At 36.7% G+C, this 13,852-nt stretch overlaps 1 protein-coding gene across 3 annotated transcripts in view; it reads left to right on the top strand.

Moving 5' to 3' along the window:
* Nucleotides 1-13,852, top strand: part of LOC132376407 (cytochrome b5 reductase 4) — an 85,271-nt gene that overhangs the window by 47,492 nt on the left and 23,927 nt on the right. For all 3 annotated transcript variants that reach the window (XM_059942075.1, XM_059942073.1, XM_059942076.1), the window contains 5 exons: nt 752-812; nt 2,230-2,287; nt 3,903-3,996; nt 5,809-5,841; nt 7,812-7,934. In XM_059942075.1, coding sequence (XP_059798058.1) covers nt 752-812; nt 2,230-2,287; nt 3,903-3,996; nt 5,809-5,841; nt 7,812-7,934 — 369 coding nt within the window. The remainder of the gene's footprint in view (nt 1-751; nt 813-2,229; nt 2,288-3,902; nt 3,997-5,808; nt 5,842-7,811; nt 7,935-13,852) is intronic.

Raw genomic sequence — 13,852 nt, 5'->3', positions numbered from 1 at the left:
AAAAAGACAGAATGCCACGTGTCAGCAAGGTGGTGGAGCAACAGGGCTCCCACACACTTCTGGTAGAAAGTGTCAACTGGTATGACCACTTTGGAAAACTGGGTAGCAGTATTTACTAAAGCTAAACATACACATGTCCTATATACCTACCAGAAATGTAGATGGATGTTCTTTAAGAATGTATATACATGTACAAGAACATTTATAACAGCACTCTACGTAATAGCTAAAAACTGCCCAAATGTCCATCAACAGGAGAATGAATAGATTCCGGTATATGCTATGTTCATACGGTGTAGTAATACTCAGTAATAAAAAGGAACAAACTGCTGACGCATTCAGCATCCTGGATAAAATCTCAGAAAGCTCCAGACCTGGTTTATTGTTTACTATTAATCATGCTGATTTGACATTAACTGAAACGTCTATAGAGCTGGACCAAAAAAGCCAGACCAAAAGAGAACATATTTTATGATTCCATTTTTTATAAAGGCCAAATGCAGGCAAAAACTAATCATGATGTTAAAAGAAGAGTGGTTACCCTTGGGGGAGGGGCGCTGAGTGGAAGGGGGCACAGGGAGGTGCTGGCTACAAGAGTATGTTTTACTTATGAAAATCCATTGAGTAGTACATTTATGACTTGTGTCCTTTTATAATATTTCAATAAGAAGTTTACTGAAAAGATGGGGGAAAAAAAGAAAAATGCTACATAGATGAACTGTAGCTATTTTGTTTGTTTTTCTTTGTGAAGGCATGCTTCCCAAGAGCCAAGTGACAGATCCACTTGCCAAAGAAGGACCTAGTTCTCCAAGGTATGCATTCTTGTTTTACTTTTTTAAAGCTTAATCAGTTCGACACCAAAATATACACATTAAAAAAATGGCTCTAAGTTTGATTTATTGCTTATTATATTAATTATGCTTCTTTGACCCAAGAACTGCAGTGCCTCATTTATCAGGCATTGTTGGAGAATGAGCTGTTCCATAAATATGAATTTTTAACATAACTGAAGTTTAACCCATTTTAAACACCACAACTTTAAAAAAGAACTATTCAGAACTATTTTTTCTGATTATAAAATATACATTCATGGTAGAAAACTTGGAAAATACAGAGAAATACAAAAGAAAGTGATAAAATCAGTTGTAATCCCATCAACCCTGGATATAGACTCTTAATATTTGGTTTATTCCACACAGTTTATTCATGTCATACCTATTTCCATACTATTCTATTTTGATAATACGGTGTTACAGTATATTCTGTGATCAATTTCCTATGTCCTGAAAGATTCTGCAAAAGCATTTTTTGTCTGTATTCTATCATATGATGGAAATTGATCATAGAATATCCATAATTTATTCAACTATTCTATTTTTTGTGTGTCTAGTTTGCTTTATCAGTTTTTAATGGAAATCCTTCAAAATGTATTGCACCCTGTCTTAGTAAATTAAGCAATCCATGTATATTTTTGTTAATGATATTTCAGATGCCATTAGGGTTATGTGTGTTATTTGTAGTCTTTCTCTTACCACCTTTCCCCCTATTGTGAGTCTATAACAGCAGCTTCCGGCTCTACTTGCTATACCTGTTAAATTATTTCATATTCAATTTTAAGTTAAGGGCCTCAGGACACCTCCTAGCATTCACATTGGGGGCCTGTCTACAGGTAGTAAGTGCAAAAACAGAATCAATTTGATCAATAGCTATTACAAAACCGAAGACTTAGTTTTTCCTTAAGTTTTTACTGTTGACCATTAAACATCCTTGGTGAGTTAATTTCTTGAGGAGTAATAATATATTTGTGAGAGGGAGGAGTGAAGGTAATAAGCATGTAGATTTTGTCATGCTCAGAAACATGTCAGAAAACATGTTGTGTTATTGCTCTGATAAAAGGAATTTTAGATATGTAACCTTTATAAAAAGTGCCTTGTCAAGGATGTTGTTTGTTTTTATCCAAGTTGGAATACATGGACGTATAAGTATTTTAAACTGAGAAATAATTGCTTTATTATTTATTTCATGGTAACACCACTGATTATTTAGAAAAAAAACTTTACCTAGAGAAATATATTTCTCACTGTAGATTTTGAACTATATGTTTTAAATCATGTATTCATTGTGTCATATTTTATTTTTTTAAGTTGTATATATTTTAAAATTATATATTTAATGATTTAATATATGTTACTGCACATGATTATTTATTCTTTTTAAAATATTTTACAGCTATGACTGGTTCCAAACAGACGCTTTAGTCACCATTGTCATATATACTAAACAGAAGGTAAACACATTTTTAAGATCAGAAAAAACAAAAACGTAAATAATAAATGTTAGCTATGCGCAGGTGTACTTTTCTAAGAGCTCTTCTTGTATTAACTTACAGCAGCTCTGTGAGGTAGATCCTTTCGTCACCCCTATTTTACAGATGAGGAAACAGAAATTAAGTAATTTACCCGAAGTCACACGGTCAGCGGCAGATCTAGTGTTTTGAACCCAGGCAGGCTGGCCCCATAGTACATGCTCTTAACAACCACGCCGTAGCGTCTTAGGGAAAAAGTAGACTAGGAAGAAGCGTATTTCATGTGCTCTTCTGTGATTTTTTTTTGTTTGTGTTTAAGCATGGATAACAGCAGTGAGAGTCCCAGTTTAACTTCACCATACGAACTAATTTCCTGCACTTAAGTTGGAATTCAAGAGACAGGAGAGACTGTACTGCTGGAGCTTAGTATGCTTAAGCCACTAACGGGGTTCAGTAAATGCCCTCTGAAAACTAAAATTAAGGAGTTAATTCATTCACTAAGTATTTATTGAACCCCTGCTTCATTTGCAACACCATCGTAGAATTCAGGAATCTAATGATGGGCCAGATTCATAGAGACTGAACTCTCACCAGGCTTACAGTCCAGCTGGGAAATCAGATAAATAAGCAGGCAACTTACAGCATCTCCAGACACATCCTCCAGCAACTGGCAAGGTTCCCACACTTGAGGAACTGTGGAGATTTAAAGACAAGTTCTGGCAGCTAGGAATTTCTGAGAATTCATGCTACTTCTGTAGTAGCAGAACCACATCTGAGCTGGTGAGTTCCTCCTACTCCTGCAGCAGGATTTGCTGGCTCCGCAGGAGTGACCAGCCTCTGCCTGAAAGAGCCAGGAGGCCCAGAGAGGCACTGCTTGTCCCGCCTTCCACTCCCTCTTGGTATTGTCTCCTAACCAAGCAGACCTGAACCAAGAGGACAGGGCCCGGCGAGGTTGGGGTCTGTGTGCTCTCATTGGTGATATCCGTGAAGCACAGAGGATGGATGATTAAGGGAAGGGGGAAGGTTTCTACGTGGAATAATGTATTCGGTGTATGGTGTAAACGATAGGCACCAAAATAACTTGCACCAAAGCTATGTAGAAATTAGAGACATCTAAAAATTTGTTAGTGAATTTATTATTATTATTATTTTTTTGATAAGCTGAGCCTAAGAGGTTGTGTTATTTGCACAGTGTCACATAATAGTGGAAAGATAAAAATGAACGCAAATATCTTGGCTTCTTGTCTGATTCTAATTTTTTTTCCAAATTATTTATCCAGCAAATATTTGAGCACCTACTTGGTGCTGAGCAATATTCTGAAGACAATATTCTGCCCCTTACACTTAGAGCGTAAAGACGAGTGTGTAAGGTAGACATTAAGCATAGACAAATGCATAGTTAAAATTGTGATATATGCTTTGAAGGAGAAGAACTGGGTTGTATGAGAGAGCAAAAAACAGTAATAATGTGTATTTAGCTTGTGGGTTCTGTAAATAAGTACCATATGAACTTCCACTGATCAGCTTAAAAGTATAGTAATAGGAGTTTGGTGAAAAGTTTACTTTTTAATCCTTCTCTTTTCGATTTCCATTTAAGGATATCAATTTAGACTCAGTAATAGCTGATCACCGGGATGATTCCTTTAGAGCAGAAACAGTTATCAAGGATTATTCATATCTTATACATATTGGTAAGTACCTTATTCTGTATTAATGGAAACAACTTTTGTTTCCTTTAGGTATAGTAGTTACTGGTGTAGAGTCTCGGTACCTATAATATTTTATGTGCCATTGTCATTTTGGTTTGTCATTTTTGATCTTTTTTTCTGTTATTTCTTTATGCTAAGGAAAGCGCTAGCAAATGGCAGTACAACCTCACTTTTCCCAAGTTTAAACAATTAGGTGCGATCAAAATCAATAATCATATGAAATACTTGTTGGCCCAGCTTTGTAAGACTCTGTAACTTAATACCTACAAATAAATCTCCGGAGGCCTGCCTGTCATGTGCTCCCGCTGAGTAGACATCACCAGGCGCTGTTCTATCGGCCTGTCTCTTGCCAGCCGCAAGGTTATACTGTACCCCTCAGCTGCCTGTCCCTTCATGGGCAAAGACCTACCATACACTTCACTTCTGTCTGTTTTGAGAGGTTACAGATCTATCAGGGGAAAGAAATCAGGACTAAAATCTAGAATCAAGGTAGCAGATTCTTAATCCATTTCTCACCCATAATGACTCTAGGAGTTCATCCTTTTCTCCTTTAAAGAAGGTAATGTTATTCTAGTTAGAAAGTAGAAATGAAACAAACCAAAACAGCAAGAAGAAAACTGTATTTTAAGCACACATTCTTATGTAGAGAATGTTTCATTTACTTTTGCAAAACAGAGACTGAAATTCTCCAGGCCTCAGGTGACTCAAGATTCAGCTCATGGCTTTACCATATTAATGAAGGACCTTTAGTCCTGAATTTGATTGGAGTTGATAAATGTTTTTTCTTTCTTATTTTCCCCCCATTCATTAATCAACCTCAAATCTTAAACATTTCTTCTAGAAATACATGCTACCCTATTTTTTGCTAGCATAATATATAATATATATTGCCTCTTAGGGAGAGTTTTAATCAAAAACTCAGATGTCTAGAAAAGTATACATTATTCATTAGCTCTGGCATGATTTTTCTTTAAGGAAGACCTCTGTGTCAGCATTTATTATGTTTCAAATACTTTATGGCTAGTTCTGTTCACACTGTAGCTAACTGTATCTTGCACACATATAAAAAACAAACAAAAATTCCACAGTCAAAAATGTGAAACTCCTGGTTGCTAATATTAGATCAGAAGGACTAAAATAATGCAGAATTTTAAGTTCCACATAACTATATTAACACAGTGAACTTTAGAGCAGATGTTTGTAAAAATACTTCTTGCATCACCCTCTGCTGGAATGTAAGTTCCATAAGAGCAGGGCTTTTTCTCTTTTACTAACTGTGATAACTGTAACACCTGGAAAGTGCATAACACGCATAGATGCCCAATAATTTTCTTTTTCAATAACTGAATGAATATTCAACTTAGAGAACAGTAAGAAAGGAAACGCTGAGCTAGACCCAGTCCCGGCCTGTATTCACACACGCACGTGCACACCCTGGAGTATGTGTGTTTCACGTGCTATCTCTCCCTGCCTTGCTCCCGTCTTGGTTTGTAGCATTGTCAATCTGGGACTATCCCTGCACCAGTGTGGGTTATCCACCTGTGGGCAATTGAGTATTTACTCCTTAATTAATAGGGAGAGAAATGGAAAAATTGAAGATACATATTTAAGTAATTTGTCTCAAAATATTGTATACAGTATTTTGGTTGTGTTCAGTTTCTTTCTTTTGACTTCTCAGGATATGTTTGAGAGATTTGAAATGATGCATGAAAGAACCATTTAAATGATCTTATATGGTGTTTGTAGACCATAGGAACTGAAGCTGGATCTTAACTGAAATTTTTTTTTCTCCAGCCCTAAGTCATGAGATTCAGGAAGATTTTTCTGGTAAGCTACCAAAAATAATTTATCTTTGTACATATACACACACACATATATATACACACACACATGGAGGGGTGGACAGCATTTATCTTATTATTCATTTGTATATTTTCATGTTGCAGACAAGGACATGATGTTTTCTATATAAGCAAATACGTTAATTTTTAAATGTACTCTTTTCCCTCTGGTTTCAGTTCCCCCCACGCCTTTTTTCTTTCCCCTTTTTCATCTCATCTCTTTGCCCTTTCCTTTTCCTCTCCTTAGAAAAAAAATTCCTGTCCCCATTCTTCCTTCCGGCCCTACTCCTGACATGCAGCTTGTAGAAATATACTTGACCAGACCAGACAAATTTTTCTTAGGTGTATATATTCAAATATTTAATATTGACAGAGCACATTAAATTATGAATATTTCTGCATGTAAAACTACACAATGTGGATTTTAGACAGCTGTTTAGCAATAGAAGACTCATCAAAGAATGGTGGTTTCTTGTTTTTTGTGTTTTTCTTTAGCTTTATTGAAATATAATTGACAAAATTACAATATATTTAAAGATTTAAAGTGTACAATGTTATGATTTGATAAAGGTATATGCTGTGAAAAGATTCACACAATCAAATTAACACATCCATCACCTCACATATTTACCTTTGTGTGTGTGTGTGTGTGTGTGTGTGTGTGTGTGTGTATGCGTATGAACACAAGTTCTGTTGTCTTAGCAAATTTCAATTATACCAGACAGTGTCATCAACTGTTGTCACCATGTTATACATTAGATCCTCAGACCTTATTCATCTTGTAGCTGAAAGTTTGTACCCTTTTATCAAGCTCTCTCTATTCCCCCCTCCCCCTGCCCCAACTCCTGGCACTATTTTGCTACTCTCTGTTTCTATGAGTGTGACTTTTTTTTTTTTAATTCCACATATAAATGATACCACGCACTATTTGTCTTCTCTGTCTTATTTATTTCACTTAATATAATGCCCTCTAGATTTATCATATGTCGTTGCAAGTGGCAGGATTTCCTTCCTTTTTTTAAGGCTGAATAATATTCCATTCTATATTCATATATACATGTGGTTTCTTGTTTTAAAGTACTGTCAGAGTACCTTACACCGGTTCTATACCTTCCCTTTTCTTTATACCGTAGTAAGTTCTATAAATTGTATAAATTAATCTCTTTAAAGTCAAGGACTTCTTATGTTTGTTAAGCTTTAAATCAGTGCTCATTGAATTGATTTGATTAATCTGTGTTTAAAAGTTGTTACATTGCTACTGAATTATGTGTTTACAGTGAGGAAGGACAGATTGTTTCTAAAGACAAAAAGAAATATACTTTAGGTCTTTAAAAGCACATTCAATTCATAAAATTTAATCAATTTTAAAAGTTAATTTTATTATTGTACTCATGTATTCTAAACTATTTTAAACATTCAAAAATAAAAAGAGAATCTAAAAGATTTTTAATTATCAAAGATTGACATGCACTTTATTGGGATTCATTCTCCTGAAGCTTTTTCTATGTTAATTAGGCTCAATATTGGTTTACTGAATTCACTCATAAGAACCCCTCAAATCCCAAGAAATGTTAAAAGAGTATAAATTAAATTTGCTTTTGTGGATCCATTCAATGGCTAATTTGTATATTTAAGTTTTTTTTTTTTTAAGCTATGTGTTAATTAGTTGTCATGGCTCTATTTGAGCTTGTATGAAAACTAGCATTATGTATTAGTTTGACCCTTGATAAATTAATTTGAAAGAAGTTAGTCTGAATCCAACATAAACTGGATTTAACACCATATAAGGCATAAACAATTTTGATGAACATGTACACAGAATTTTATTTATCTCACAAATGCTCAGTGTCATTCATATCTGATTGGGACATTTGGGTTGTTTGAGAAAGATTGGTTTAAAAGTAAAACCTTACATTTAGTATCAATGAATACAAATGGAATTTATCTTCTTTTCAGTGCGAGTTGTTGAGAATGTGGGAAAAATAGAGATTGTCCTGAAGAAAAAAGAGAATACTTCTTGGAAATGCCTTGGTCATCCCCTGGAGAATCATAATTCACTTATTCCAAAGAAAGATACAGGTAGGCTGTGTTATTATTTTGAGTCCTGGGTTAATGAAAATGTTGTGTCAGTGGCTCAGTTGTATCAGAGTTTGGAAGGCCACTTGCAGTGAGCCAAAGTGTCCTTGTATCTCTCTCTAAGGAGTTGAAAATGGACATTGTGTCTGTTATCCTCCTTTTTTTTTTAAGCAGAAATTAAATTTCTGACTCTGCTATCTAATGTTTAGACATAACAAAGGTCATTTGGTAATGATACCTAAATGTAGAAACCCACTCAAACTCTTGTCCAACCATTCACTCCTTGAGGTTTTTTTTTTTTATAAAAGGTTCAGAAACAAGTTAAGTTTATGCCTTGTAGGCACATCTAGTTTTTTTCTGTTAGAGAAGGCACATTTACTGTCTCTCTGCTTACCTAAACCAGTTTCTGAGTTTATTCCTAAAGGATGATACCATTCATTTCTTTCCTTTCTTTATTTTTTAAAGCTTTTTATGTAACTATAACATTTATAGGCAAAGGTGTATATTACAAGTGTTCTACTTGATGAATTTTCACAAAGTGAATGCACTCCATATTTTCTCTTTGGAAACTGGTAGGATTTGCCTCTTCCAAGTGTTTTGAAATTTCACAGTTTGATGTACCTTAATGGGGGGTCTGCTTTCAACTTCTGTGCCGAATGTTCATCCTTTTTTGCTAATATTTCCATTACAGAAACTTAAGACCCTCAGGCCTGGGGAATACTGATATTTCTTCCCTCCATGGTCTGTTCTTACTTTTTAGAAATAGTCTTACTTTAAGCCTTCTTAACCAGTTCTCTAATTATCTTGTCTTTTCTCTCTCATTTTCAATTTTGTCCTTTTCTTCTACTTTTTGGGAGATTTCTTCCGCTGTGTCTTCCAGCTCTGCTGTTGTGATACTCATTTCTACTCTCGTATTTTTAACTTTGGAGAACTCTTTTGATTTTTGTTCCTTTGTTTTAGCATCCTATTTTCTATCTTCTCTTTTTAAGAATTATAGTGTTTGAGAGTTTTTGTCTCCCTGTGTAGCCTCTGTTCCTACAGTTTGTTTATTTTGGTCTGTCTTTCATATTAGATGCTTTCTTTGAATGTCTGCTGATCCTTGACCATCTGCTTGTATTTCAGGGTGGAACTCTAAAAGCTGATTGGAAACTCTGTGCATGTGGGTGTGGCTTGTTGACAGTAATATTTAGTATGTGGCTGGATGGTTTCTTCGGGAAAAGTCTGACACCAGTATTTGTCAGAGTCTCTCGGGTAAACAGTCTTCTACCCCGCATCCAGCATTTCAGAAGTTATACGGGAAAAGAAGGCTGGGATATCTGTAAACTTAATTTCCTTTTTTTTGCCTAGTATACTATATTAGTCTACTAAGGCTGCTGTGAAAAAGTACCACAGATTTGGTGGCCTAACAACAGAAAGTTATTTTCTCACAGTCTGAAGGCTAAAAGTCTGAGACTAAGGTGCTGGCAGGGTTGACTTCTCCTGAGGCCCCTCCTTGGCTTACAGATGGCTGTGTTCACATGGTCTTCCATCTGCGTGTGTCTGTGTCCCTATTGCCTCTTCTTATAAGGACGTCAGTCACATCGGATTAGGGACCACCCTAATGACCTCATTTTCACTTACTTTTTAAAATACCCTGTCTCCAAGTATAGTCACTTTCTGGGGTACTGGGGGTTATGACTTTGATGTTGAAAATTGAGGGGGACACAGTTCAGCCTATAACATATACCCAGTCTAGAGACCCTTTGTTTTGCCCTCTACGGAGAGAGCAAAATTCTGATATTTTGCCAGAATAGGAGAGAATCAGTCATGTGGCCGTGTGAAGTAGGGGAGGACTTCAGAAAGCGGGGGAGGCGGCATCTAGGCTTCTTAAATGAACTTTCTTCCAGAAAGTGGTTTTAGCTCTGCCTTCACTCTGATTCTAGAGATACTTGGTCCTGCCAATTTCTGAGCCTCAAAGGGATCTCATATTACAGATGGGTTGATTCTTGGCTTTTTGTTTGTCTAGCTTCGGATTTAGCTTTACGGAGTCTACTGAGTCAGTTACCAGTCGTCTCTTTGCTTTGTCAGCTCCCAAACTTCTGTTGCTTTTTTATTTCTGTTCTTATTGTCCTTGCAGGCTAGGCCTTAAAAAAACAACCACACACACAGAAAAAAAAAAATCTTTGCTGTTATTTTAGGGAGGGGTTAGAAGAAACTAACTGCATGTATTCAGTTTAGCATCTTTAAATATTTAAAATTATAAGAATGTATTTGTGGATAGTATTTTAATTTTCAGAAAAGTATCACGTGGCTGTATTTTGAGTACACACTGTGTGTAGAAGGCTATTTTAGGTATCGTGGTATGAAACAAATAAAAGGCATCAGAAATTATTTTCCCAGGCGGAAGAAAGGACATACACAAACATGAGACTGAAGAATACTTGTATCAAGAAATAGGCCAGTAAGAGCAAGTTACATAGTGCAAACTTGAATGTATTCTAAGGTTACCTTAAGTGAACAAACAGATGCAGATGAATTTGACCTTAAATGACTCTCCATGAATGAAGGAGGTGAATATCAAGCAATGTTTTGAAAGTGGCTTTAAAAAAAACCCCAAAAAACTATGAAGGGCTTTCCAGGTATAATTACTGGGTACTTATTGTGCCAGACCTTTTGCAAGTGGTAAAGAAAGAAAATGTAAGCCATATGTGGGAAAGTTCAAATAGAGTCATTTTCCCAGAGCAGGAGATCTCAATTGTGTGGTATAAGGTAGGGAGAGAGAACATAGAGGAATAACTGAGTGATGTAGCAGATCAGAAGAGAATAGGTAAAAGACAGTGAAAATGAAAAGAGGTATTATTAAAGTGAAGTCTGTTGCCCTGAAATTATCCGACTCTCTAGTAATTGGAAAATCATAGCAAACCAGGTAAAAGCTAAGTCCTAGAAATAAATGATACTGAGAACCCAGGCTGACCTCCATTTGGAAATAGAATGAACATTGCTCAAGTATTCTTTTCTATAATTTCCTGAGGCTTTCCATGAACTCTTTCATCCCTGCCATAAATTTTGGCTTGAATCATGAACCACCGTAGTTCGCTTTAGCTTTCTTGTCTGAAATTAGAGCCATGCATGTATTTTTCAGTGAATTAGATTTTCCACTTTGGAAAATGACTCAGAGTTCAGGGGTTTTTTTTTTTTTTTTAATTTGTTTGACAGAATTAGCATAGATGATTTCTTCTTTGTCCTTTCTCTTCCTTAAATCATGACAAAAACGATAGGTTAGTTTCTGCACTAGCAAAGCTGAATACTTACATGATCAGAGTATTATGATTAACTTGCTGTCAGTAGCTTCAAATGTTCAGTCTATCACGTGGCTTCTTGGTTTTCAAGCTGGCTTCCTCTTACTGAAATGTCTTAGTTTAAAAATTTAAGTTTGAAAATAAGCATGTAAGTTGAAGACTTAGTGCACTACCTTCTCATGTCATTTCTAGAATTTATTTATACAAAAGATTCAAATATAGCAAAGAACATAATCAGAGAAGAGAAACTACTTCGTTTTTACCTTTAATCCAGCTGTAATAGTTAGTAAATTAAATTATATGACTAGAACCAAACTACCATTTGTAACTTGGGCGCTTCCAATTATTTTCTTCTTCCCAAAGATGAATAGATGAAGATTATGAGTGAGTAGTTGTGTGTGTGTATGTGTGTGATGACTAACGAACTTGTGTCTATTAAGAGTCAGAAACTAATAGATAATTGGATTGCTATTTTTGTATCCAACCTAAAGTTTATTTTAATTGTGATTGCCTTTAATATGGGGACTTAGATCACCAGACAAAGGCAGTTATACAGATTTGCCAATGAACAACTCAGTAAATGAATATTGGGATACAAAATTATAAATAAGATTTTAAAAAATTGTGTCATAATTGTGATATGTCAGCAGCTATTTATAAACCTCTAGGTTAAATATATATAGAATCTATAACTGTCCTTATAATTCAAGTTGAACTGTATGAAATCACTGATATTTATTTTTTAACCTAAGAAAATGGCAGTTTCTCATTATTTGAACTATACTTTATCAGGGCTTCCTAACTGCTAACACCACACACGCGTGCGTGCACACACACTGAAGTACTGTCTGTAGGTGTAAATGTGCTTGTCAGCACTCTGTGAGCAGTCACTTAATTGAGGCTTTCTGTGGTGCCTGTGATTCTGCAGGCAAGCTGTTCGCTGCCACAGGGAACAACAGCTCTCGTTGCAGGTGTAGAAAGAACCACCCTCACCCCTCCCCTCCCCTTCCTTGCCTGTGCATCCATGTTTCTTTGCTGCCTAAAACAAGCATTCAGAATGACTGGAAAAGAAAAAAATACATTGTGGATAGCAAATAGGAACTTCACTGTGCTTTGTTCTCTTAAATTGTCTGCTCGGCCCAGCAGGTGTAAAGTCGTTGCTTGCACAGTAACTGTAAGATGCTTTGACATTTTGCTGTCTTCTTCTTACTTCTAGCGGAATGGCCTGAATAAGAAGAAACACAGAATAGATGGGGCAGGCTGTAAAGGAGTAAGAAATTATGTACTATACTAAAAGATAGAATAGAAAAAGTTTAAAAACTTCGAATTCAGGCAGTTCAGGCACTTCAGTGTATAATGTTGGCTGAATTATTAGTTATGGAACCGAGGAAAAGTGATAAGCACAGAAATGTTCAAATCTATTGACAGCCTTGCTATGATGTGGACCCTATTGTCTAAGGGCCCCATTGAATCTAGTCTTGGAGAAAGAGCTTCCTTTCTCCTAACTTAATGCTAATATTTAACTCTATAAAATCCTCACTTTGAAAGAAGGATTCATTCAGCTCACATCAGTCTAGGTGAGGTAGTAAAAGACCTGAATACACTTTAGGTATATATATATTTTTTTAAAATAATTTTTAATGTCTTTTTTAATAAATTTATTTATTTAATTTATTTTTGGCTGCGTTGGGTCTTTGTTGCTGCATGTGGGCTTTCTCTAGTTGTGGCGAGCGGGGCCACTCTTCGTTGAGGTGTGCAGGCTTCTCATTGCGGTGGCTTCTCTTGTTGCGGAGCACGGGCTCTAGGCACACGGGCTTCAGTAGTTGTGACACGCGGGCTCAGTAGTTGTGGCTCGCGGGCTCTAGAGTGCAGGCTCAGTAGTTGTGGCACACGGGCTTAGTTGTTCCGTGGCATGTGGAATCTTCCCGGACCAGGGCTCAAACCCGTGTCCCCTGCTGTATGAACTGGCTGACCCCGGCTGTATGAACTGTGACAGATTCTGTAAAGGAAAAACTCAGATTTTTCCTGTGTAGGAAAAAAACTCACTTCCTCCCTACTGTCTTTCTCTCCTATGTGTCTCCTTTACTGTTCACACAGAACGCTTCACTTCTGACACTTCTGGTCCCAAATACCTGGAGATTTTCCTCCATAACAGGCAATTTTTTGCAGTACCAGCTGCTGTCTTGCAAGTTAACTCAGTTCTGACACTGTCTACCTGGAGACACCATCGGATCCCACAGGTTAAGGGCTCAGTCCCACATGATCCCTCCCCCCGACCCCCAAAACACACACACACTTCAGACGCCAGTGGCAAGCCCAGGTTACCACCGGTCCTTCTGACCAACTGGCTGTAGATGGGAGGTTCCAAAGACCCCTTCCCTGGGCTTGATTAATTTGCTAGAGTAGGTCACATATGATAAAGGATACAGATGAATATCCAGACGGAAGAGATGCAGAGGGTGAGAGAAGGTCTGGGAGGGTCCTGAGCACAGGAACGTCTGTCCGTGGGGAGTTGAGGTCTGTCACCCTCCCAGTGTTGATGTGTTTGCCCACCTGGAAGCTCTTTAAACCCCCTGCTATTGGGATTTTATGGAGGTTCCTTACGTAGGCATGATCAGTTATTAACTTCATTTCCAGCCCCTC

Source organism: Balaenoptera ricei, chromosome 12, assembly GCF_028023285.1.
Source record: "Balaenoptera ricei isolate mBalRic1 chromosome 12, mBalRic1.hap2, whole genome shotgun sequence".
Lineage (NCBI taxonomy): Eukaryota > Metazoa > Chordata > Mammalia > Artiodactyla > Balaenopteridae > Balaenoptera > Balaenoptera ricei.
Note: the sequence above shows the minus strand (reverse complement) of the source record. Positions and strands in the feature narration are given on the sequence as shown.